Source organism: Callospermophilus lateralis, chromosome 10 (assembly GCF_048772815.1).
Source record: "Callospermophilus lateralis isolate mCalLat2 chromosome 10, mCalLat2.hap1, whole genome shotgun sequence".
Lineage (NCBI taxonomy): Eukaryota > Metazoa > Chordata > Mammalia > Rodentia > Sciuridae > Callospermophilus > Callospermophilus lateralis.
Genome location: NC_135314.1, coordinates 132,175,507 through 132,198,350, shown reverse-complemented (window position 1 = coordinate 132,198,350; position 22,844 = coordinate 132,175,507). Strand labels below are relative to the sequence as shown.

The 22,844-nt window shown below is 37.9% G+C and overlaps 1 protein-coding gene across 1 annotated transcript in view; it reads left to right on the top strand.

The window, feature by feature from the left end:
* Iho1 (interactor of HORMAD1 1) overlaps window positions 1-21,783 on the top strand; it is a 55,343-nt gene extending 33,560 nt beyond the window's left edge. Inside the window, exons 4-9 of the mRNA XM_076868900.2 lie at window positions 480-654; window positions 1,772-1,935; window positions 7,779-7,827; window positions 8,020-8,107; window positions 19,437-19,540; window positions 20,055-21,783. Coding sequence (XP_076725015.2) covers window positions 480-654; window positions 1,772-1,935; window positions 7,779-7,827; window positions 8,020-8,107; window positions 19,437-19,540; window positions 20,055-21,203 — 1,729 coding nt within the window. The 3' untranslated portion in view covers window positions 21,204-21,783. The remainder of the gene's footprint in view (window positions 1-479; window positions 655-1,771; window positions 1,936-7,778; window positions 7,828-8,019; window positions 8,108-19,436; window positions 19,541-20,054) is intronic.
* Window positions 21,784-22,844: the final 1,061 nt, after the last annotated feature.

Here is a 22,844-nt window from a genome sequence, read left to right as displayed (position 1 = left end):
ATTCAAAATGTTCTTGTGTGGTGTGTGTTGTGGTGCCAGGGATCAAACCCAGGACCTTGAACATGCTTGACAAGTGTTCTTCTACTGAGTTCTATCTCCAGATCCACACTCCCTTCTTCCCTCTCTCCTTCCCTCCTCCTTCTTTCTTTCTTTCTTTTTTTTTTTTTTTTTTTTTTTTTTGAGGCAAGGTCTAGCTAAGTTGCTTAGGGCCTTGCTAAATTGTGGAGGCTGGATTCCCAACTTGCAATCTTCCTGCCCCAGCCTCCTGATTAACTGGGATTAGAGGCCAGGTCCACCATGACCAACTCCAGCTCCTTTCTTGTGCTTCTTTGTACATATTACTGGCCATGTACAGGGGGCTTAAAAGTCAGAGTAAGTTAGCCCTGTGCCCAGGATATTCTGAAGTAAACACTTGTAAATTATGATTTCATTGTTTAGGTTATATGTCCACTTAATATATTTATCTTGCTTAATTTTAGGACCACTAAGTCATCTAACTGGAATAATAATCAGACTGATTATACTGCTCTCAGTGATTCTCAGTTCCTCTTTGGATCTCAGTTTTGTCCAGAAAATTCAGAGACCCTGTCAGCACCCTTGGATTTCAGTGCCCACTTGAGACATTCAAAACAGTCACAACAGAATTCTCTGGATGTGAGTCTGATTTCCAGAATTTCTCTTCATGTATTTCATACCAATATATAGTAGAATCATACATTTTTAAAGCTACTATTGATTTGACTTGGTGGTCTGAAGTGAACAAAAAATAATAATACTTGCAATTTCTTCTCTTACCCAAATGATATAAAATACTGTTAGTCCCTGACTGCTTCTAGGAAAAGGCTTATACTGCATACATTTCCTAAGTGTAGTCACACTAATTTTTTTGTGAAAATTTGTAAGAAAAAAAATTACATACAATAGGAATAAAGTAACATAAATTTTATATTAAATAGACTTTTCCCAAAGAAACTTCACATACTTTGTGGATTTCAATCAACTATACTACATTTATTTTTTGGGGGGGAGGGCGGGGGGTAATGGGGATTGAACCCTGGGGCACTTAACCACTGAGCCAAATCCCCAGCCCTTTTTAATATATTATTTAGAGACAGGGTCTCATGGAGTTGTTCAGGGCCTCACTAAGTTGCTGAGGCTGGCTTTGAACTTGTGATCCTTCTGCCTCAGCCTCCCAAGCCACTGGGATTACAGGTGTGTAATCTGCACCCAGCTACATTATATTATTGATGAAGGAAGAAAATGAGGATTTTTGAGGGGCAAGATAATGAATAAGAGCCAGGAGAGGAAACAGTCTCTTGAATCCTCGAATACAGGAAATGGTTCACCATATGATATCATGACCATTGTCCAATCCATGTCAAACTTATCAATAGGTATTTTAATTCACTAGCAGATAAAATCAGCAAATCTAGTTAAACTTATTCATTTAAAAACTTTAATACATCATCTCAGAGATAGCATAAATAATTTTCTGTTGTTGCCTGTAAATTTATGCAATTAATTTTAAAGCAATCTTAACTGATATTTTAAATATTTTTGCTGGTAAGGTAGAAACCCTATTAATAGAAAGAGTTGTTTTATTGTAAATATAATTTCCTGTTAGACACAGAAATTCAAAAAAGCTACATGCTATATTGTTTTTAGCAATAAGGTTTGCACTTAAATATGATTCTGAATTATACAGAAAATAGTGAATGTTATGCATTTTTATGTGTGAAATGCTATATTGATTTTTTTGTTCATTTAACAGAGTGAACCTAGTATTTTCACAAAGTACCAGACAAAACCCCAGCTCTTTGCAGGAGATACAAAAGATATAGACCTATTTTCTCTTCCTTTGCCAGTTGGAAAGTCAAAAGGTCTTTTGACACAGTTTGAAGAGAAAAACAAAAGGACAAAAGATCAATGTGACAGGTATGCAACATTTTCAAGTGAATAAGGCAACTTGTGTTTTTCTGAGGGAAACAAAAGGAAGTGTCAGTAATCAAAGAATTAAATTTCAATATGATAGCATGTATTAATGTTCTCCAGAGAAACAGAATCAATAAGATTTATATGTATATAGAGAGAAGAAGAGACAGAGACAAAGAAAAAAAGTTACAGAGATTGACTTATTATATGAATTGGCTCATGAGATTGTCTAGGCCAAGAAGTGCCATAATCTGCTATCTGCACGTTAGAGAACCAGGAAAGCCACAGGTATAACTCAATCTGAGTCAGGAGGCCTGAGAAGGAAGGCGAGTGGTGGCTGCTGGTACAAGTCCTGGAGTTTGAAAGCCTGACAACCAGGGGGCTCTAATGTCTAACAAGATGGATATCCCAGCTCAAGAAGAAGGAGTGAATTTGCCCTTCTTTTATCTTTCTGTTCTATTTGGGCCTTCAACACATTAGATGATGTCCATGTACATTGATAAGGGTTATCTTCTGTACTCATCCTACAAATTCACATGTAATCCTTAGACAAAAACCTTCATATACACACCTATAAATAACGTTTCATAAGCTATCTGGACATCTCTCAGCTTATTTAGCTTGACATACAAAATAACTCTTATTCTAGGCATGATGGCCCACGCATGTAACCCCAGAAACCTGGGAGGCTGAGGCAGAAGGATCGTGAGTTCAAAGTCAGCCTCAGCAATTCAGTAAGGCCCTTATCAACTCAGAGAGACCCTATCTCAAATTAAAAACTCAAAAAGGGGGGGGGTGCTGGGGATGTGACTCAGTGGTTAAGTGCCCCTGAGTTCAATCTCCAGTACCAAAATCAATCAATCAATCAGTCAAACAAACAAAATAACCTCTGCCTTGTTCTTTTTTTTTAAATTTATTTATGTTATAGTAGAATGCATTTTGACATATACTATACAAATGGAGCACAACTTCTCATTCCTCAGTCTGTACTTAGTTCAGAGTTACTCCAGTAGTGTAATTACACATATAAATAGGATAATAATGTTCATTTCTTTCCACTGTCCTCCCCATCCCTATAACCCACCCCTCCCCTTACTCCCCTCTACACAAACCAAAGTTCCTTCATTCTTTCCTATCCCCCACCCCCGACCCTACTATGGATCAGCATCCACTTATCAGAGAAACCATTCAGCTTTTGTTTTTTTGGGTTTGGCTTATTTCACTTAGCATGATATTCTCTAGTTCCATCCGTTTACCTGCAAATGCCATAATTTTATTCTTCTTTAAGACTGAATAATATTTCACTGAGTATATGCACCGGATTTTCTTTATCCATTCATCTGTTGAAGGGCATCTAGGTTGGTTCCATAGTTTATCTATTGTGAATTGAGCTGCCATAAACATTGATGTGGCAGAGTCACTGTAGTATGCTGATTTTAAGTCTTTTGGGTATAAACCCAAGGAGTGGGATAGCTGGGTCAAATGATGAATTCATTCCAAATTTCCTGAGGTATCTATCTCCATACTGCTTTCTATAGTAGTTGTACCAATTTGCAGTTCCACCAACAATGTATGAGTGTACCTTTTCCCCCACATCCTAGCCAACACTTATTATTGCTTGTATTCTTGATAAGTGAATTGAAATCTTAGTTTTGATTTGCATTTCTCTAATTGTTAGAGATGATGAACATTTTTTCATGTTTGTCGATTGATTATATTTCTTCTGTAAATTGTCTATTCATTTCCTTAACCCATTTATTCATTGGGTTATTTGGTTTTTTTGCTATTATGTTCTTGAGGTATTTTAAAAATATTTTTTAGTTGTAGATGGACACAATACCTTTATTTTATTTATTTTTTTTATGTGGTGCCAGGGATTAAACACTGTACCTCATGCATGCTAGGCAAGCACTCTACCACTGAGTCACAACTCTGGCCCAGTTTTTTTTTTTTTTTTTTTTTTTTTAAGATTTCTTTTTTTTCCTTTTTTTAAAACATTTTTTTTTAACACAATGCCTTTATTTTTATGTGGTGCTGAGGATTGAACTAGGGTCCCGCCCATGCTAGGCGAGCGATCTACCGCAGAGCCACAGTCCCAGCCCCTGGCCCAGTTTTTAAGTCCTTTATATATCCTGGATATTAGTGCTCTGTCTGAGGTGGGTGTGGCAAAGATTTTTTTTCCCATTTTGTAGGCACTCTCATCACATTACTGATTATTATTATTATTTTTTTTTTTGCTGAGAAGAAGTTTTTGAGTTTGAATCCATCCCATTTATTGAGTCTTGATTTTACTTCTTGTGCTTTAGGAGTCTTTTTTAGGAAGTCAGATCCTAAGCCAACATGATGAAGATTTGGGCCTAGTTTTTCTTCTGTTAGGCCCAGGGTCTCTGTTCTAGTGTCTAAGTCATTAATCCACTTTGAATTGATTTTTGTGCAGGGTAAGAGACGGAAGTTCAATTTCATTCTACTACATATGGATTTCCAGTTTTCCCAGCACCATTTGTTGAAGAGGCTATCTTTTCTCCAATGTATGTTTTTAGTACCTTTGTCTAGTATGAAATAACCATATTTATGTGGGTTTGTCTCTCTGTCTTCTCTTTTTTACCAATGGTCTACATGTCTATTTTGGTAAATACTATGCTATTTTTGTTATAATTGCTCTGTAATATAGTTTAAGGTCTGATATTGTTATGCCTCCTGCTTCACTCTTCTTGCTAAGGACTGCCTTAGCTATTCTGGGTCTTTTTATTTTTCCAAATGAATTTCATGATTGCTTTTTGTGGTTCTATGAAGAAAGTCATTGGAATTTTTTAAAATTTTTTTTGAGAGAGAGAGAGAGAGAGAGAGAGAATTTTTTAATATTTATTTTTTAGTTTTTGGTGGACACAACATCTTTATTTTATTTTTATGTGGTGCTGAGGATCTAACCCAGCACCCCGCACATGCCAGGCAAGTGCGCTACCGCTTAAGCCACATCCCCAGCCCTGTCATTGGGATTTTTAAAGGAATTGAATTTAATCTGTATAACGGTTTTGGTAGTAGGGCCATTTTGATTATATTAATTCTGCCTATCCAAGAGCATGGGAGATCTTTACATCTTCTGAGGTCTCTTCAATTTCTTTCTTTAGTGTTCTATAGTTTTCATTGTAGAGGTTTTTCACCTCTTTTGTTAGATTGATTCCCAAGGTTTTTTTTTTTTTTTTTTTTTTTTCTTTGAGGCCATAATGAATGGGGTGGTTTTTCTAATTTCTCTTGCAGAGGATTCATCACTTACGTATAGAAATGCATTTGATTTGTGGATATTGATTTTATATCCTGCTACTTTGCTGAATTCATTTATTAGTTCTAGAAGTTTTCTTGTGGAATTATTTGGATCTTCTAAATATAGAATCATGTCATCAGCAAATAGTGATAGTTGGAGTTCTTTTCCTGTTTGTATCCCTTTAATTTCTTTCATCTGTCTGATTGCTCTAGCTAAAGTTTCAAGGACTGTTGAATAGAAGTGGTGAAAGAGGATATCCCTCTCTTGTACCAGTTTTTAGAGGGAATGTTTTCAATTTTTCTTCACTTAGAATGATGTTGACCTTGGGCTTAGCATAGATAGCTTTTACAATGTTGAGGTATGTTGTTTCTACTATCCCTAGTTTTTCTAGTGTTTTGAACATGAAGAGGTGCTGTATTTTGTTAAATGCTTTCTAGTATCTATTGAGATAATCATGATTCTTGTCTTTAAGTCTACTGATGTGATGAATTATGTTTATTGATTTCTGTATGTTGAATCAATCTGGCATCCCTGGGATGAACCCTACTTGATTGTGGTGCACTATCATTTTAATATGTTTTTGTATATCATTTTCCAGAATTTTACTGGGAATTTTTGCACTATGTTCATCAGGGATATTGGTCTGAAGTTTTCTTTCCTTGATGTGTCTTTTTTTTTAATTTATTTCTTTAGTTGGACACAATATCTTTATTTTATTTATTTATTTTTATGTGGTGCTGAGGATCGAACCCAGAGCCTCATGCTAGGCGAGTGCTGTACCACTGAGCCACAACCCCAGCCCCTTGATGTGTCTTTTGGAATCAGAGTGATACTAGCCTTACAGAATGAGTTTGGTAGGGTTCCCTCCTTTTCTATTTCATGGAATAACCTGAAGAGTATTGGTATTAATTCTTCTTTGAAGGTCTTATAGAACTCAGCTGAGAATCCATCTGGTCCCTGGCTTTTCTTAGTTGGTAAGCTTTTGATGGACTCTTCTATTTCCTTGCTTGAAATTAATCTGTTTAAATTATGTATGTCCTTTTGATTAAGTTTGAGCATATCATATGTTACTAGAAATTTGTCAGTGTCTTTAGGATTTTCTATTTTACTGGAGTATACATTTTCAAAATAGTTTCTAATTATCTTCTGTATTTCAATAGTGTTTATTGTGATATTTCCTTTTTCATCATGAATTTTAGTAATTTGAGTTTTCTCTCTTCTTCTTTTCATTAGGGTAGTTAAGAGTTTATCAATTTTATTTATTTTTTCAAAAAACGAGCTACAGCCCAAGCCCTCTGCTATTTTTAATTTCTAATTTCTATGTACTCTTTCTCGTTCTCTGCTTTTATAATATAACAACTTTTACTTCTTAAATTCTTAATTTACTTTTTTCATTTTAAAGCTTTCAAGCAATGTCCCAATCTTTCTCACATGGAGAATATGGTTCTAGATTTTTGGGGGTTTTTTTGGTGGGAATAGAACTCAGGGTCCTGCACTTGGTAGTCAAGTACTGTACCACTGAATTACATTCCCAGTCATGAAAATTCTTCTGTTAAAAAGTCAGTCTTGGGGCTGAGGTTGTAGCTCAGTGGTAGAACACTTGCCTAACATGGGATAAAAGTTGATGAACAACTTAAAAAAAAAAGTCGGTCTTACAGAATATCTAACAGAATTAATATGAAGAGTTGTCATATTTGGATATCAAAATTTGTTTTTTATTTGTGTTTTATAGATTAAAGAAGCAAAATCTGTAGAATTTCATTAATGACAGTCTATGTCTTCATCTTTTTAAGAATATGATATTTAGCAGGGCATGGTGGCATATGCCTTATAATCCCAGCTACTCAAGAGGTTGAGGCAGGGAAGTTGCAAGCTTGAAGTCAGCCTGAGCAACTTAATGAGACCCTGTGTCAAAATAAAATAGATAGATAGATAGATAGATAGATAGATAGATAGATAAAAAGAGTTGGGGATGTAGCGCAGTGGTAGATCACTTGCCTAGCATGTGTGAGACCCTGGATTCAATCCTTAGTACTGGAAAAAAAAGGAATGGAATGTTTATTTGAGAAATATGTCATAATTTCTTTTTCATTGAAAATTAATATTTTCCCTAGAATTGTCTGTATATTAATTTCATTATTTTGGTCAACATAATGGTAAGACAAAGATGTGTTTAGGAATTTTGGACTTCTAGAAAAAAAACACTACTTCTGAAGCTAGTGTTGATGTAAAAATGAAAGGTGGTCTTTCCTTCTCTAGTAACTACTTTATTGCTAAAATTCACTCTTATTTAAGATATATATATATATAGATATATAGATATAGATATAGATAGATATAGATATATATATATATTGTTAATTTTAAAAATAAAAATATGATTTGCCTTGGAAATGGTCACAATTAACATTCTCCTCCCCCCCCCCCAACTGGCACTGAAGTTTCTCAGGTTGAATCACCAACTCTGATCAGTATTTTGATGTTATACTAGATGGACACCTGCCATATTCATGGAATCAATTCTGTTGCATGTTGTTTCAATATTTCACAAAGCTTTGTTGTTTTTATTTTTCTCCTATTCTAGTGAGACTCTATACAACTTTGTTTCCCAGATCAGAGAAAGCATTCATAGGGTAAGTATAGCTACATTTTAAGGAGTTAGAGCATCTTACATCTTAAGAAGTTTAGTAACTATACTGTCTTGACTTTAGTTCTTGTAGAATCACAATTTTTAAGCACCCTTATTGATCATTAAATGACAATTCTCCAAGTTAGTAAAATAAGGCAACAGTCTGTGAATGTTTTCTTAATTTTGGGTTTCTTAGTTGCAGACGTCTGTGGAAAAGTCTGAGGAACATCTCAGTTCAAGAAGCCAATCTATTTTGGATTCTTTGGAGAATGTGGCTAAGACATGTGAGTCTCTCATGTTTGTATTTATCAGCAGAAGGCATCGGCAAATGGTGAACATGAACTTTCTAACCCTAGCCAGGTTTCCAGGAGTGTCATTCCACATAGTGGAGTGGGATCTACCTCTTTGGTCCCACAATGCCTTTGGTGAAGCACTAATCCTTTACCAGGTAACCCTGCTGTCTCAGGGCAGGTATCTCTACAGAGGGTTCTCATCTCACTGCCTGAAGTAAATCAGCAGCCTCCCTGAGTCTCAGATGAATTGGTGGCTGTGCTACCAATAGAGACGCTACCCACTTAGGAGTTAGAAATATTCCAGTCACCTGCTGTCCTTCTTGTTGCCTAGGTTTCAGTGAGAGTTGCTTTTAGTAAATCACAGCATCACTCTCAATTTTAGCTGCAGTTTATAAAAACCCCTGCTCCCTTAATTAGTGATTTAAATGTGATTGAAATCATTGCTCTGGACCTTATAAGCATAGGAGACGAATACATATTTCTCCCTAAGTAGAAACTTCTCTAGAACCACTAATTTCTAAAACAAATAGAAAATAGATGACTGTACCTCTGTATCTTTTTTGCATTTGTCTGTTTATTTTTTATTTGAAACAAGTTGAAATCAACTTATTCAAATGCCATAAGATGAATTGCTTATGATTTACAAAAAGCAATGCCTTTGTGTGGCTTGGAAATTAATCCCAATCTGACTGCAAAGAAACTCTACTCTGTCTTCTGGCTTCCAACCTGGGTATCCCACACACAGGGCAACTGTACATTGGAAACTGGTTCTGGAACCCTAGGACTGTTACCCCCATAAGAAATAGCAAGGCAGATAACAGAAGCAAATTAAGGATGCTTCCTTGTATAATGTGATAGAATAACTCATTTGTAAGTTGCTAAGAAAAGCACTCTGTTAGTCAGCTTTCTGTTGCTAGGATAAAATATCTGAAGTAATCAACTTATAGGAAGAAAGGTTTATTTTGGCTCACAACTTCAGAGGCTTAAGCCCATTTGGCCCTGTTGCTTTGGACCTGTGGTGGCACAGTTCCACAATGGAATCGTGTGGTTGAAGGGGCTTGTTTACTTCATGATAGTTGGGAAGCAAAGAAAGAGACAGGGAAGAGCCAATTCCTCAGACTTCCTTCAAGGGCATGTTTCTGATGACCTATTCCTTCTAGGCTCCCCTCCTAAAAGTTCCACCCCCTCCCAATTGTGCCATAGACTGGAAACCAAGCTTTTAACACATGGGCCTTTGGGATACTCTTGCAAACCATAATGCATTCTTGTTTTGTTCTGCATTTAAAATTATATGTTCCAGCTACTCAGGAGTTTGAGACCAGTTTGAGACCAGCCTCAGCAACTTAGCAAGGTCCTAAATAATTTAGCAAGACTCTGTCTTCAAAACAAACAACTATATGAAGTATGAAAAGGAGAGTTGCAGCAAATTGTGGTATTTAAGTCCCAGAAAAAGAAATGGAAGTGCCAAAGATCCCAATATGAGATTAAGAACAGAAAACACTAGAAATGAATTCTGATCTTTGGTCCTTAATTATTCCTTCCTTAACTTTCAGAGGGTAAGACTCAGGAGGACCAACACTGAAAGAGCAAACAACTACAAATATATTGGCATCATATTAATTAGAAGGCCATGGGACTGAGGGTATAGCTCAGTGGTAGAATGCTTGCCTAGCATGCACAAGGCCATGGGTTCAATCTCCAACACCCCCCGACACACACACATACAAACACAAAGAACAAACAAAAAGATCAAAAGGGAAAAAATATAAATCCAGGTCATTCTTGAAAATAGGCACAGGTAGCTTGTTCAGAATTATTCTTTCTTTTTTTTGTAAGTAATGATCAGGCATAGAAAAGCCAGCTTCAGCAACTTAGTGAGGCCCTAAGCAACTCAGCAATAGAAAAGCAATCAGATAAATCTTCTATCATATGGTGGCCAGGCCCTCACTCACTGTACTCATATCAAGAAAAGGAGAAGTAAAGTTATTATGTGGAAGTGCTGTCTTGTGTTATGTGCCTCGTGCCTTCATAGAGTAAGATCATGAAGTCTTTTCTCAGTCACAGTCTGCCTGCCCAGACAGAAGCGTCACTGAAGCCATCTAATCTAACTTCAATTCTTCATCTGAGGATACAAAGGACCAACATAATAAAATTATTTACCCTACTTTACTTTTGAGTTTAGGTGGATCAGTTAAGTGGAGCATAGTATTACTTCTATTGAAAATTAATTATCTGTATGATCAATAGGAAAGTAAAAAGGAGTAACTGATATCAAAAAAATTAAAATTCATATATAAATCAATATGTTAAGTGTGGTGATTAAATCATAAGAAACTAGAAGAAAACGTGGACAGCATTTTTATAATTTTACATTGTGAAAAAAGCCTTTTCAAGCAAACCATAAAAAAATTGTTAAGAGGGGCTGGGGTTGTAGCTCCGTGGTAGGGCGCTCGCCTAGCACATGTGAGTCCCTGGCTTCCATCCTCAGCACCATATAAAAATAAATAAAATAAAAGTAATGGGTCCAACTACAACTAAAAAAATAAATATTTAAAAAAATTGTTCAGAAAGGTAAGATCCACTTATATGAACATGATGAAACAGAAATATCTGTTCACTGTTATGGATAGGTACTATTCATGTGCATAGTTTGCTCCAGGACACATTTGCAGGGGGATGCATCCAGCCAGTGAAAATTGGGAAAGATGTTTCCCCCAAAAGGGAAGAGGACTAACGGGTCTCCTGTTATATAGGGTGGTTCCCAGATCTTTCCTCTTTCTCTCAGCAGCACAGCAGGGAGAACAGAACTAGAGAGTGAAAGAAAAATTGCTGTCATCAGTGCAAATACAATTTTTTCCTAGTTGCATCTCTCAATTGAGCACTTAAGCTGCTAAAATAGAAATGAATTTTTTAAAATGCTTAACATGTAAAAAGAGATATGGTCCAGAATATAGAAATGGATTTTAAATGGGATTTTTACACAAAAACTAAAAATACCTGATGTTTATAGTCAAAGCAGAAATGACATGAGTTTTCTAGAGAACACACACACACACACTCACACACACACACACACAGAGTCAGGATTCATAATATATACAATGGAAAAATACATAAAATTCCCAAAACTGCTTCAATTAAATCCAGGAAGTTGGGTTAAGGTCTGCATGGAAGAGACTGAATCATCATATGCTTACATATATTGTTAAGGATTTGAGGGTTTTTTTATGATTTGTTTGTTGTGCTGGGGATTGAACCCAGGGGTGCTCAGACATTGAGCCACCTCCCCAGCCCTTTTATATTTTTTATTTTGAGACAGAGTCTTTCTAAGTTGTTAATAGGACCATGCTAAATTGCTGAGGCTGGCCTCAAACTTGTAATCCTCCTACCTCAGCCTTCCGAGTCACTGGGATTGCAGGCATGTGTGACCACACCCTCCCTGTAGTTTTGAAGGGTTTTGTTTTGTTTGTTTTGTGGTGCTAGAGACCCAGTTCAAGTCTTTGTACATGATAGGCAAGTACTGTACCACTGAGCCATATCCTAAGACCTTGGGTTATTTTCATAATTAAATATTTTCTTAAAAATGGATAAAATTTGGGCTGGGGTTGTGGCTCAGTAGTAAAGAGCTTGCCTAGCATGCACTGGATTCAATTCTCAGCACATATAAATAAATGAATAAAATAAAGGTCCAATCAACCAAAAAAAAAAAAAAAAAGAATCTGGAGGTAATGAGCTTGATACAAAAGCTCTAGTAAAGAATAATCCAAATGTGTTTCCTTGGGAACAAGGACAAAATATATGACAGATGCTTTCTGAGCCCTTAATCAAGAATTGAACACTTTGCTTGGTTTTCTTATCCTCTGCTTTTGTGAAGATCAGTAATGTCCACTGTTGAGAAAAAACAAAAACTTGCTATTTAGGAACTCTTCTAGGGAAGGATAATTACATATGCCTACATGGATGTCTGGAAAATATTTTTGTGTGTTTCTGGGTTTTTTGTTTTTATTTTTTGGTACCAGGGGTTGAACCCAGGGGTACTTAACCACTGAGCCACATTCACAGCCCTTTTTTTTTTTTTTTTTTTGTATTTTATTTAGAGACGGAGTCTTGCTAAATTTCTGAGTGTCTCACTAAATTGCTGAGGCCACTGGGATTACAGGAGTGTGTCACCACACCTGGCTGGAAAATATTTGTTTAAGAACAGGAATTCCATACCTAAATAAGTATACAGTCTCTTTCTAATTGATCAACACATGGAATTGTACTTGTGTTGAGAAGTAGGAGAAATTTGCTTTCTCAAATATTCTTTTTAAATTGAAGAATTTGGATGTAATTTTATTATTGAATTGTTCCTTATTTTTGATGCAAAGCTGTTACCTCCCTGCATAAAAATAACACCAGTCAGGCATGGTGGCACATGCCTGTAATTCCAGCATCTCAGGGGGCTGAGCCAGGAGGATCATGAGTTCAAAGCCAGGCTCAGCAACTTAATGAGGCCCTAAGCAACTCAGCAAGACCCCATCTCTAAATAAAATATAAAAAAGGGCTGGGGATGTGTTGTGGCTCAGTGGTTAAGTGGCCCCTAGGTTCAAGTTCAATCCCCAATACAACCCCTCCCAAAAAAAAAAAAAACCCATAAGCATATATATAGCAAAATTATGATAGTGATTATTATTACTATATAATTAAAAAAAACTTTTCTCCACTCCCAGTTATTTCCAGTAGGAAGATCATTCAATATTTTTTATACTGGAGATAGGAACTTTTGGCTAAGTGACAATAGAAATGAAATTGAATAAAGCAAGCATGAATATATAGGCAAGATAAGTGGGTAACTGGGGCTTCAACTGAAGTGAGCAGCACCAATGAGGAAGCTGACTACTCTGTGATAGGAGATACAAGCTTTTATTGATTTGTCGCAAGGAGCATGTTTCCAAAAGATGTTTCTTCTTATGCAAAATTTAGACTATAAGCAATCATGGAATTGTCCTAGGACTCTTTATAGGTGGTGCCATCATTCTATGCAAACATCCTGGCATTGTGACTTGATCTGAGCTTTATGTTAGGGCTGAAAGACTTTGGGTACTTGGGCTGATATAGCTCCTGAAAAAGCACAAGGTTGCTTTTTCATATCAGCTGCAACAGGAAACATACCCATGTGCAGAGCCAAGTAGAGGCTGACTCAAATGTTAAAGCCAAAAAGGGGACATACAAAGCATGAATACAGAAATCCCATACTATTCTCCCATCAGATGTCTGCAGGCTCAACTTAAGAGACGGTGTTCTTGGGGCTGAGGCTGTGGCTCAGCAGCAGAGTGCTCACCTAGCATGTGCAAGGATATGGGTTTGAACCTTAGCACCACATAAAAATAATAAAATAAAGGTATTGTGTTCAACTACAACTAAAAAATAAATATTAAAAAAAACAGTGTTTTTCAGCAAAAGTGGCCTTCAAATCCCTAAAAAGTAACCTAGGAACCATTATCATCATCATAACTGACATGTTAGAGATATCATCAAAACTGATGTGAATGTCAGGCACGGTGGTGCATGACTATAATCTCAGCAGTTCGGGAGGCTCAGACAGGAGAATTATGAGTTCAAAGCCAGCCCCAGCAAAAGCGAGGTGCTAAGCAACTCAGTGAGACCCTGTCTCAAAATACAAAATAGGGCTGGGAATGTGGCTCAGTGGTCAAGTGCCCCTGAGTTCAATTCCTGGTAGCTGCCTGCCCCTCCCCAACAACAACAACAACAAAAAAAAAAACTAGTGGCAAACTAATTTAAAGTATTGCCCAGCTGTCTGACCTACAAAATTAGTGACTTTTTAAGTTGACTAAGAGCAAGTGAATCTAGGACATTTATTTAGGTTTTCCCCTCATAACAATTTTATCTTGTACCAACATTCTGCTTCTGTGTTTTATCAGGGTCTCATGATGGGATTAGGAAAAGAGTACAAAGAGTAGAGAAGGAACATGCTATGCTATAAAGGTTAATGGTTTATTGTGCCCAATGGTTTTTCATTGTCCCATAATTGTCTCATAATTGTAGTCCCTGATTGTCTAATTTTGACTCAATCCAGGGATAGATGTTATCTTCCTACCTCAGCCTCTAGGTTGCTGGGACTACAGGTGAATGCCACCACTTCCAATGAAAAGTTTTTGTTGTTGGGGTTTTTGTTTAGTTTTTCTGATACTAGGAATTGAACTCAGAGACCTAGCACATTCACATTCTAAGCAAGCACTCTACTACAAAGCTACATCTCTAACCCTTTTATTTATGTTTAAGGCATCATTTTTTATTCTTCATTTGTTTACTTCTTCATGCACTAAGATTTTTAACAAAATCGTGTTCATAATACACTTCCAAAATGTTGGTCCCAGGCATCAACAACCCCCCCTTCAAGCTATTGCTGTAATCTTTTTTTTTGGGGGGGGAGGGAATTTATCAGGGATTAAACTCAGGGGGCACTCAACCACTGAGCCACATTCCCAGCCCTATTTTGTATTTTATTTAGAGACAGCGTCTCACTGCCTTCAGAGCCACTGGGATTATAGGTGTGCACCACCACGCCTGGCTCACTGCTGTAATCTTTTTTTTTAATATTTATTTTTTAGATGTAGTTGGACACAATGCCTTTATTATATTTATTTATTTTTATGTGATCTGAGGATCAAACCCAGGGCCTTGCATGTGCTAGACGAGCGCTCTACCACTGAGCTACAACCCTAGCCTCTCATTGCTATAATCTTAATGAGTGAGTCCTTTTTTATTTTATTTTGAGACAGGGTCTTGATAAGTTGCCCATGCTGGCTTTGAATTTATGATCCTCCTGCCTCAGCTTCCCAAGTAGATGAGATTATAGGTGTGCACTACTGTGTACTGCATTTTTCTTTTTCACTTCCAGTCTTGAATTCATTTTTTTTCCTGGGTATTGTGCTTTGATGATGCACATCTCCCAGCAGCATTTTGAGAAAAGGTGCACACGATACCTTGCATGTTTGAAATGTCTTCTATTACTATTTGAATTCCTTGTGTTTATTTGGATATTGTTGTTATTATTTGTGGTACTGGGATTGAGCCAGGCAGGGCCTCACATATACTAAATTCTAGAAAAGCACTCTACCACTGAGTTTCATCCCTAGCCAACCCCCCTCTCCTTTTTTTTTTTCTTTTTTTTTTTTTTCTGGTACTAGGGATTGAAGAACCAGGTGTGCTTAACCACTGAGCCACATCCCCAGCCCTTTTATTTTTTATTTTGAGACAGGGTATTGCTAAGCTGCTTATGGCCTCTCTAAATTGCTGAGCCTGGCCTTGAGCTTATAATCCTCCTGCCTCAGCCTCCTGAGTCACTGGGATTACAGGCATGTGTCACCACACTTTGCTAGCCCATTTTATTTTACTTTTTAATTTTATATTTTATTTTTATTTTACTGTGCCACTGGGAATTGAATCAAGAACCTCATACATGCTAGGCAAACACTCTAGCACTGAGCTACATCTCTAGCACTTCTTAAATTTTGAGATAGGATGTTTCTAAATTGCTTAGGCTGGTCTCAAACTTTCAATCCTCTTGCCTCAACCTCAGAATTCTAAGACATTGCTCATTGTCATCAAATTCTAGACTCATTGTTGAAATGTCTGATTCTTTTTTAATCTTTCCTTGTTATTCTGATAATTAACCAAAACAGTGCCATATACCATAAGATAATTCAGTAAAGTGGAAGAACTTAATGGAAAGTATAATGTGGGGAAATTCCATTTTAAAACCAACACAGAAAATAGTATCTAGGAATAAACAATGACACAAAACTCATTTTTTTTTTCTTGGCTTTGGGTTTTATGTCTTTGTTAGAAAGGCCTTTCCTATTACAGGGTTATACACAACTTCCCTTGTTGCCTTTTGGTAGTTTACTTAATTATACTAAGATTATTAATCTAACTAGAATTTATGCTAATATGAAACAACTGAAATGTAAACCTACTTTTATGATGGGAATTATGTTTTATTTCAACGAGAAACTCTGAAGTAAGTCACTAGAACTTCAAAGATTTTTTTATTTAGTTACTGGGGGTAGAGCTCAGTGGTAAAATAGTTGTATAGCATACACAAGGACCTGGATTCAATCTCCAACATGGCAAGATAAAAATAGTACATTATTTAATATCTCACACCTATAATCGCAGCTACTCAGGAGGTGAAGGCAGGAGGATTGCCAGTTTGAAGCCAGCCCTAGCAATGTAATGAGTAATGGTAAGGGTAATGTAGTGGTAAATGGCTCTGGATTCAATCCCAGTATCATACAAACAAACAAACTTTTATTTAGGTACTGTTTGGTAAATCCCTGCCCTTTACTGATAAGTGATATAAAGAGACAAGAGACAGGTGAATACTGTAGTTAGAGCTGAGCATGGTGACACATGTCTATAACCCCTGTGGCTCATGAGGCTTAGACAGGAGGATCATGAGTTGAGGCAAGCCTCAGCAACTGAGTGAGAACCTGTCTCAAAATAAAAAATGGGATGAGAATGTAGTTCAGTGATAGAGGAATCCCCAGTAAAACACACACACACACACACACACACACACACACACACAAAATAAAATTGTAGTTAAAACCCAGGGCCTATGGGCTGGGGATGTGGCTCAAGCGGTAGTGGGCTTGCCTGGCATGCGCGCGCGCTGGGTTCGATCCTCAGCACCACATATAAATACAGATGTTGTGTCCGCCGAAAACTAAAAAATAAATATTAAAAAATTCTCTCTCGTGGCTGGGGATGTGGCTCAAGCGGTAGCGCACTTGCCTGGCATACGTGCGGCCCGGGTTCAATCTTCAGCACCACATACAAAAAAAACAAAGATGTTGTGTCCACCGAAAACTAAAAAAATAAAAATAAACATTAAAAAATTCTCTCTCTCCCTCTCTGTCTCTCATTCTCTCTTTAAAAAAAAAAAAAAAAAAAAAAAAAATTCTTTCTCTCTCTCTCTTAAAAAAAAAAAAAAAAAAAAACCCAGGGCCTAGCATTGGGAGTGTAACTTAGTGGTAGAGAACTACCCTACACAGGCACTGGGTCCTGGGTTGTATCCCCAGCACTGAAACAAAGAAAGAAAACAGGATTTATGTACTTCTGAGTACTTCCATTTATTGGGAAGAGTTAAAGAACTCTCATGTTGCCAAATTGTTTTTTAGTCATCTAAAATGAAAAAATTTTGTTAAGAATCTTGAAACATTTTAGATAGTTATGAGCAGACAAAAAAAGAATATATTATATACTATTCCTGGTTATTTATAAATTGTACTTAGTACGCATTTAGATGTATGTGAACTGAAAATATTTGCAGTGTGTTTACCAAAGTAGAAAAATCTAAAAGAAGGGTTTTGAAATAGCCATTACAATTCTTTATTCTCTACTAATAGAGTTTGAAATGTGCCTGAATAAGATTAAAAAGAACATCTGGCCAGTGGATCATACCTATAATCTCAGCAGCTCGGGAGGCTTAAGCAGGAGTATTGCAGGTTCAATGCCAGCCTCAGCAACTTAACAAGATCCTGTCTCAAAATAAAAAATAAAAAAGGGCTGTAAGTGTGGCTCAGTTAAGTGTCCCAGGATGCAGAGTGGGGTGGAAAACTTCTGATTGTTTCTAAACTCAATCATATTTCTATGATATAAATACAAAACTCTATGCTTTAATATTCTTTCTTTCTCTCTCTCCCTCTTTTTTTTTTTTTTTTTTTTTTGTGGTGTTGACAATGTTAGGCAAGTACTCTGCATGTGAGGCAAGCACTCTACCAACAGAGCTATATCTCACTTTAATATTCTTAACATGATTGTGGTTTTATTTAAGTAATTTCTGATCTCTGTTCTGCACTTTCACCCTGCAGTTTATCATTCAAATCACTGAAACAGTTCTCCTTTTAAAGAGCAAATGCAAGCTGGTGCTGTGGCACAAACCGGTAATCCCAGTGGCTCAGGAGAGTTCAAAGCCAATCTCAGCAACAGCGAGGTGCTAAGTGTATTTTATGTCTCTAAGTAAAATACAAAATAGGGCTGGGGATGTGGCTCAGAGGTCAAATGCTCCTGAGCTCAATCCCCAATACCGAAAAGAGAGAGAGACAATTCAATCATGCCAATTCTTTGCTTAACTGTATCAGGTTATCAGTCTTAGAATCAAGTCCACAAATCTTGACATGGCACAAATACCCTTCTGTCCAGCTGTGGCCTGCCTCCACTCAGGCTACTTGGTCCCATGCTCACCATGCTTTAGTCATGCTGAATTCATGGTAATGCTTTTGGAACATGCTCTTTTTTACTGTTGGTGCCATTCTTTCCTCCATGATTTAATACTTTAGGTAAAATAGAAATACCTTAGGGAAGTCTTATTTCATCCCTAAATTTGACTAGTCTGCCTATTACCAGAAAAGGAATTAGTTGGACTAAGATGGTAGTTGTAGGGAAGAGGGAAGTGACAGAGATACAAGTAAGAATACTCCAAGCTGAGGGAAGGCCAAAGATAAGAAATGGGGAAGGAGAAGTAAGCCCTTGTTAGCCAGTTTAAAGATCTGAACTGCCAAGCACTGTGGCACATGCCCATAATTCCAGTAACTTGGGAGGCTGAGGCAGAAGGATCACAAGTTTCAGGCCAGCCTCAGCAACTTAGAACCTATCTCAAAATAAAAAGGGCAGTTATGGGTCTGGGATTATAGCTTAGTGGTAGAACATTTGCCTGGTCTGTGTGAGGCACTGGGTTCAATCCTCAGCACCACATAAAAAAATAAAATAAACATACTGTGTCCATCTACAAGTTAAAAAAAAAAAGTTCTCTTTAAAAAAGGCGGTGTGGGGGGGCAGTTATGTTGTAGAGCATCCATGGGTTTAATCCTTAGTACCACAAAAAAAAAAAAAAAAGAAAAATTTGGATTTTGTTCAGTGGCCAGTAGAATGCAATTGAACCAATGTCAGAGGGGGCAGGATAATATGTTTATTCTATAAACATCATTCTTGGGCTGGGGGTGTAGTTCATTGATAGAGCAAGTGCTCTGAGTTCTATCCCCAGCACCACAAAACAAACAAACAAACAAACAAAAACCCCACTCTCATGACAGGGCCCAAGGGCATCAGATTCTCAGGGTCCTCTGTAGATGCCAATCCAGGCTAGAATCTTCTCAGGGAAGGAGGGAAATAGAGGCTGTGAAGAAAGCACTCTGTTCTAGAACAGAGTCTCCTGAGTGCTAGAAGAGAAGGTTCAATAGTCCATGTCAGTGTGGGCAGGAGGTGAATATCACAGTTGTCATGTGGTGAATTGTCATTTTTTTGTATTTAGTGCAAGATACTGCACGGTCCCAGAGTGACCTGATATTTGAGGCAGTGCAAGAGAAAAGCAATGTGGAGCAAGCTATTCTTGAGATACAGAAGAAATTTGAAACTGTAAGTATAAACCCCAACCTTTTCACTAAGACTCAGAGAATTACCTTTAAAGTTGTGAAATTTTGGGCTGGGGTTGTGGCTCAGAAGTAGAATACTCGCCTAGCACATGCAAGGCTCTGGGTTCAATCCTCAGCACCACATAAAAACAAATAAATAAAATAAAGGTATTTTATTCATTTGTTTTTATGTAAAATACAAAATAGGTCTGGGGATGTGGCTACAACTAAAAACTAAAAAAAAAAAAAAAAAAAAAAAAAAAAAAGTTGTGAAATTTCAGCAAAGACCAGAGGTCTGTACAAGCCTATTAGAAAAGAACTTGGGTATAGGCTATTTTCCTTCCCCAGGGTTCCTTGGTAGGATGTAGGGCCCAGGACCCTGCTCCAGAGTATAGTTATCCTTACCCTGTGAGGAACCCTGAAAGGGACATGACTTTGTCCAGTGGTTTGTTCTCACATTTTATTGTGCACTCTGACTTATATTCCATCACTCTCTTTTTCTCACTGCTTTTCTCCAGAGACAAGCAGAGTTTATAGAAATGAAATCCAACCTGGAGAACCTGGAAGTTTTAGTTGCCCAGCAGAGTAAGGACTTCCAGCAACTGTGTGAACAGCTAGACCAACTGAATGTGCCCAGTATCCTAGCAGAACTGAAGAGATTGATCTTGGTGCCTCAGATACTTGAGCATGTGAAAGACAACACTTCTCAGACTTCACCAAGTCTGACCCAGAGCCTCAATTTCACCAGGCAGGAAAAATATGCCTCTGAGGAGCTGGTTATGTGGCAGGCCCAGGCTCACACTGCTGCAGGAAACCCAAGTACAGGCTCCCTAGTGACTAGGGAATTTGGTATCATGGGTGAGGGAGCAAAGGGTGATGCTCTCCAGAAAGAGGTTGCACTGCCAGCCCTTTGGCCTTGTAAAGGAAATGAGCATGTAAAGGACAAGTCAGTACAGACTAATTGCAAAAATTGGGCAATTACTAAAGCAGATTCCAAGAACCATGGCTCCAGAATCCCAGGCCATAAAGTTCTTGGTGACAGTGACCTGCTTCACCAAGGAACTTCACAGCTCATATCCCTGGATTTACACAACTTTGCAATGAGCATTAAGAATCTCTGCCCAGAATATCAAGCAAAAAGCATATTCTCTTGTGCCCCTAGTGAACAGTTGGAAACTGAACAGAAAGGCAGGACTGTAGAAAGAGGGAGGAAATGCAAAAGGCAGCCGACCAGGAAAACCCAGAGAGGCAGGTTTGCAAGGAAGAGAGAACAAACCCCAAGTAAGACCTGTATTTTCAATTATAAATATCAGAATCCCCAGTCTCCAGTTTCTGATGAACGAATTCCCCCTACGGAGCAGCAGGAACCCCTTGCTCAGCCTCTGCATCTGCGGGGTCCCAGAAGCTCCACAAAATCAGTCTGCCATGTTCTGGGAGGAACTGTCAAGTCCAGTAAAATAGCACCAGCAGTGCAAGGGAGCCTCTCAAAGTTTCCTGAATGTTCTTCCCGAAACAAAGATCTGCATTCCAGTAGCTCCCAGGGGGACCACCAAATGCGCTGGTTCAGTGACCTCAACCTTGGAAATTCAGAGTCTCCTCCATGCAAGGAGACAGGGAAGAATTTGCTCTATGACCTGGGTTTTGATAGCAGTGATGATGACTTCTGACCATCCAACAGTGACTTCAGTTGGTTTATTGAGCTCAGGTAGAAAGACAAATTGGAGAATTCTTGACTGGTTGATAGGGTGAGAGGCCTTGCTAGGAAGGGCTCAGTGGGAGGCAGGGGTAGGATCAACTCTCTGGGTATCAGATGTTGCCTACGACAAGGGCCTAAAAGACAAATGCATCTTAATTATTGGAATGAAATGTGGAGACAGTGGTCTCCAGTGGTGATAAATATGAAATAACGGCCTGGTGGTGGGGGCATTGGGAGAGAGGGTACTTGGTGAAAGTGGGGAGAGCTTCCTTGAATATTGTATAGCAGAGGGGCTCTCATGAAACTGGTACTGTGGCAACATGACTCCCAAACATCATATTTATCATCTTCAAAATATTGCCTGCACATGATCAATACCTTTCCAGACCTTGGGATTTTTTTCTATCTTGGTCTAGTTTTGTTAGAATTTTCATTGTTTAACCAGTGGGCATATTATTCAGGACACACTAAGTCAGTCTTCTGCTGAACAGTATTAAGGCTGCCAATGAAAGAGAGGTAATATGCACAAAACTACTGTTCAGAGCACTATAGTTCTAAGCCACATACATGAGATTTTCTTCCGTGTTTCTTTTGTAATAAAAAATATAAAACCTTTAAAAAGTATGTATTTTTTTCATTAAGTTTATTGAACTGACCCCCCAGTTCAATTTTTTCTAAAGTTTAAGAAAACAAATTGACAAGATACCATATTTTTATTTTCTAAGGCTCTCATAGATGATTTGAATAAACACCCCATTCAAACTGGTTTTTTATCCTATTTTCTAAGAAAGTGAAAATCCTCATGGGATGAAAAATTTCAAAGATTTGTACATTTCCAATACAACTCAGTGGCCCCAGTGTAAATGACACTAACCTTAAACCCTAACCCTAACTCAGTGACACCGGGGCCACTGGGTTGCAGACTGAGTTGCCAAAAGACTGTTTCAGAAAGCAGTCATTCTTGATTTTTTATTCTTTATTTTCAGGGAGGTGTGTCCCATAAAAATTTGGAGGAGTTGAATTTGCCTGTGACAGACACCCTTGGCATGGGTGTCAGACACCAGTCTAAGCTGTTCTCACTCTCATTTTCAGACCAAGGGCCTCCTGTGGTCTGTACTGGGACCCATGGTCAATCACAGTAATTTTCTGAGGCCAAGAAGTTCAGGTATGGGTTCTGCCTCAAGCTGCCCTGGCTTCTTCTTCCTGTGGCTACATTGGCTGTCTGCTCACCCGCCCTCTGTGGATTCCATTGCCTCCCCTGATGATTTTCATTGCTAGTGCAAAGAAAGTATGGGAGGAAGAAGTCCAGCCACACCAAGTTTCATCAATTCCCAGAGTGACTACAGGTGCCTATTAAGTGTTAAGAGGGCCCTATACTCTAAATTGAACAGTTTAATATATAGTCATTTTAATTTAAAGTTGAGACCCTAATGAGAGAACACCATCAGTATTTTTGACTGTGGTCCTTCTGCCCCCACCCAGTACTGCAAAATTGGACCCAGGTGTTCTCTACTACTGAGCTACATCCCCAGCCTTTTGTATTTTTTGAGACTGTCTTGCTAAATTGCCAAAACTGGCCTTCAAATTTGCAATCCTGCCTTAGTCTCTGCAG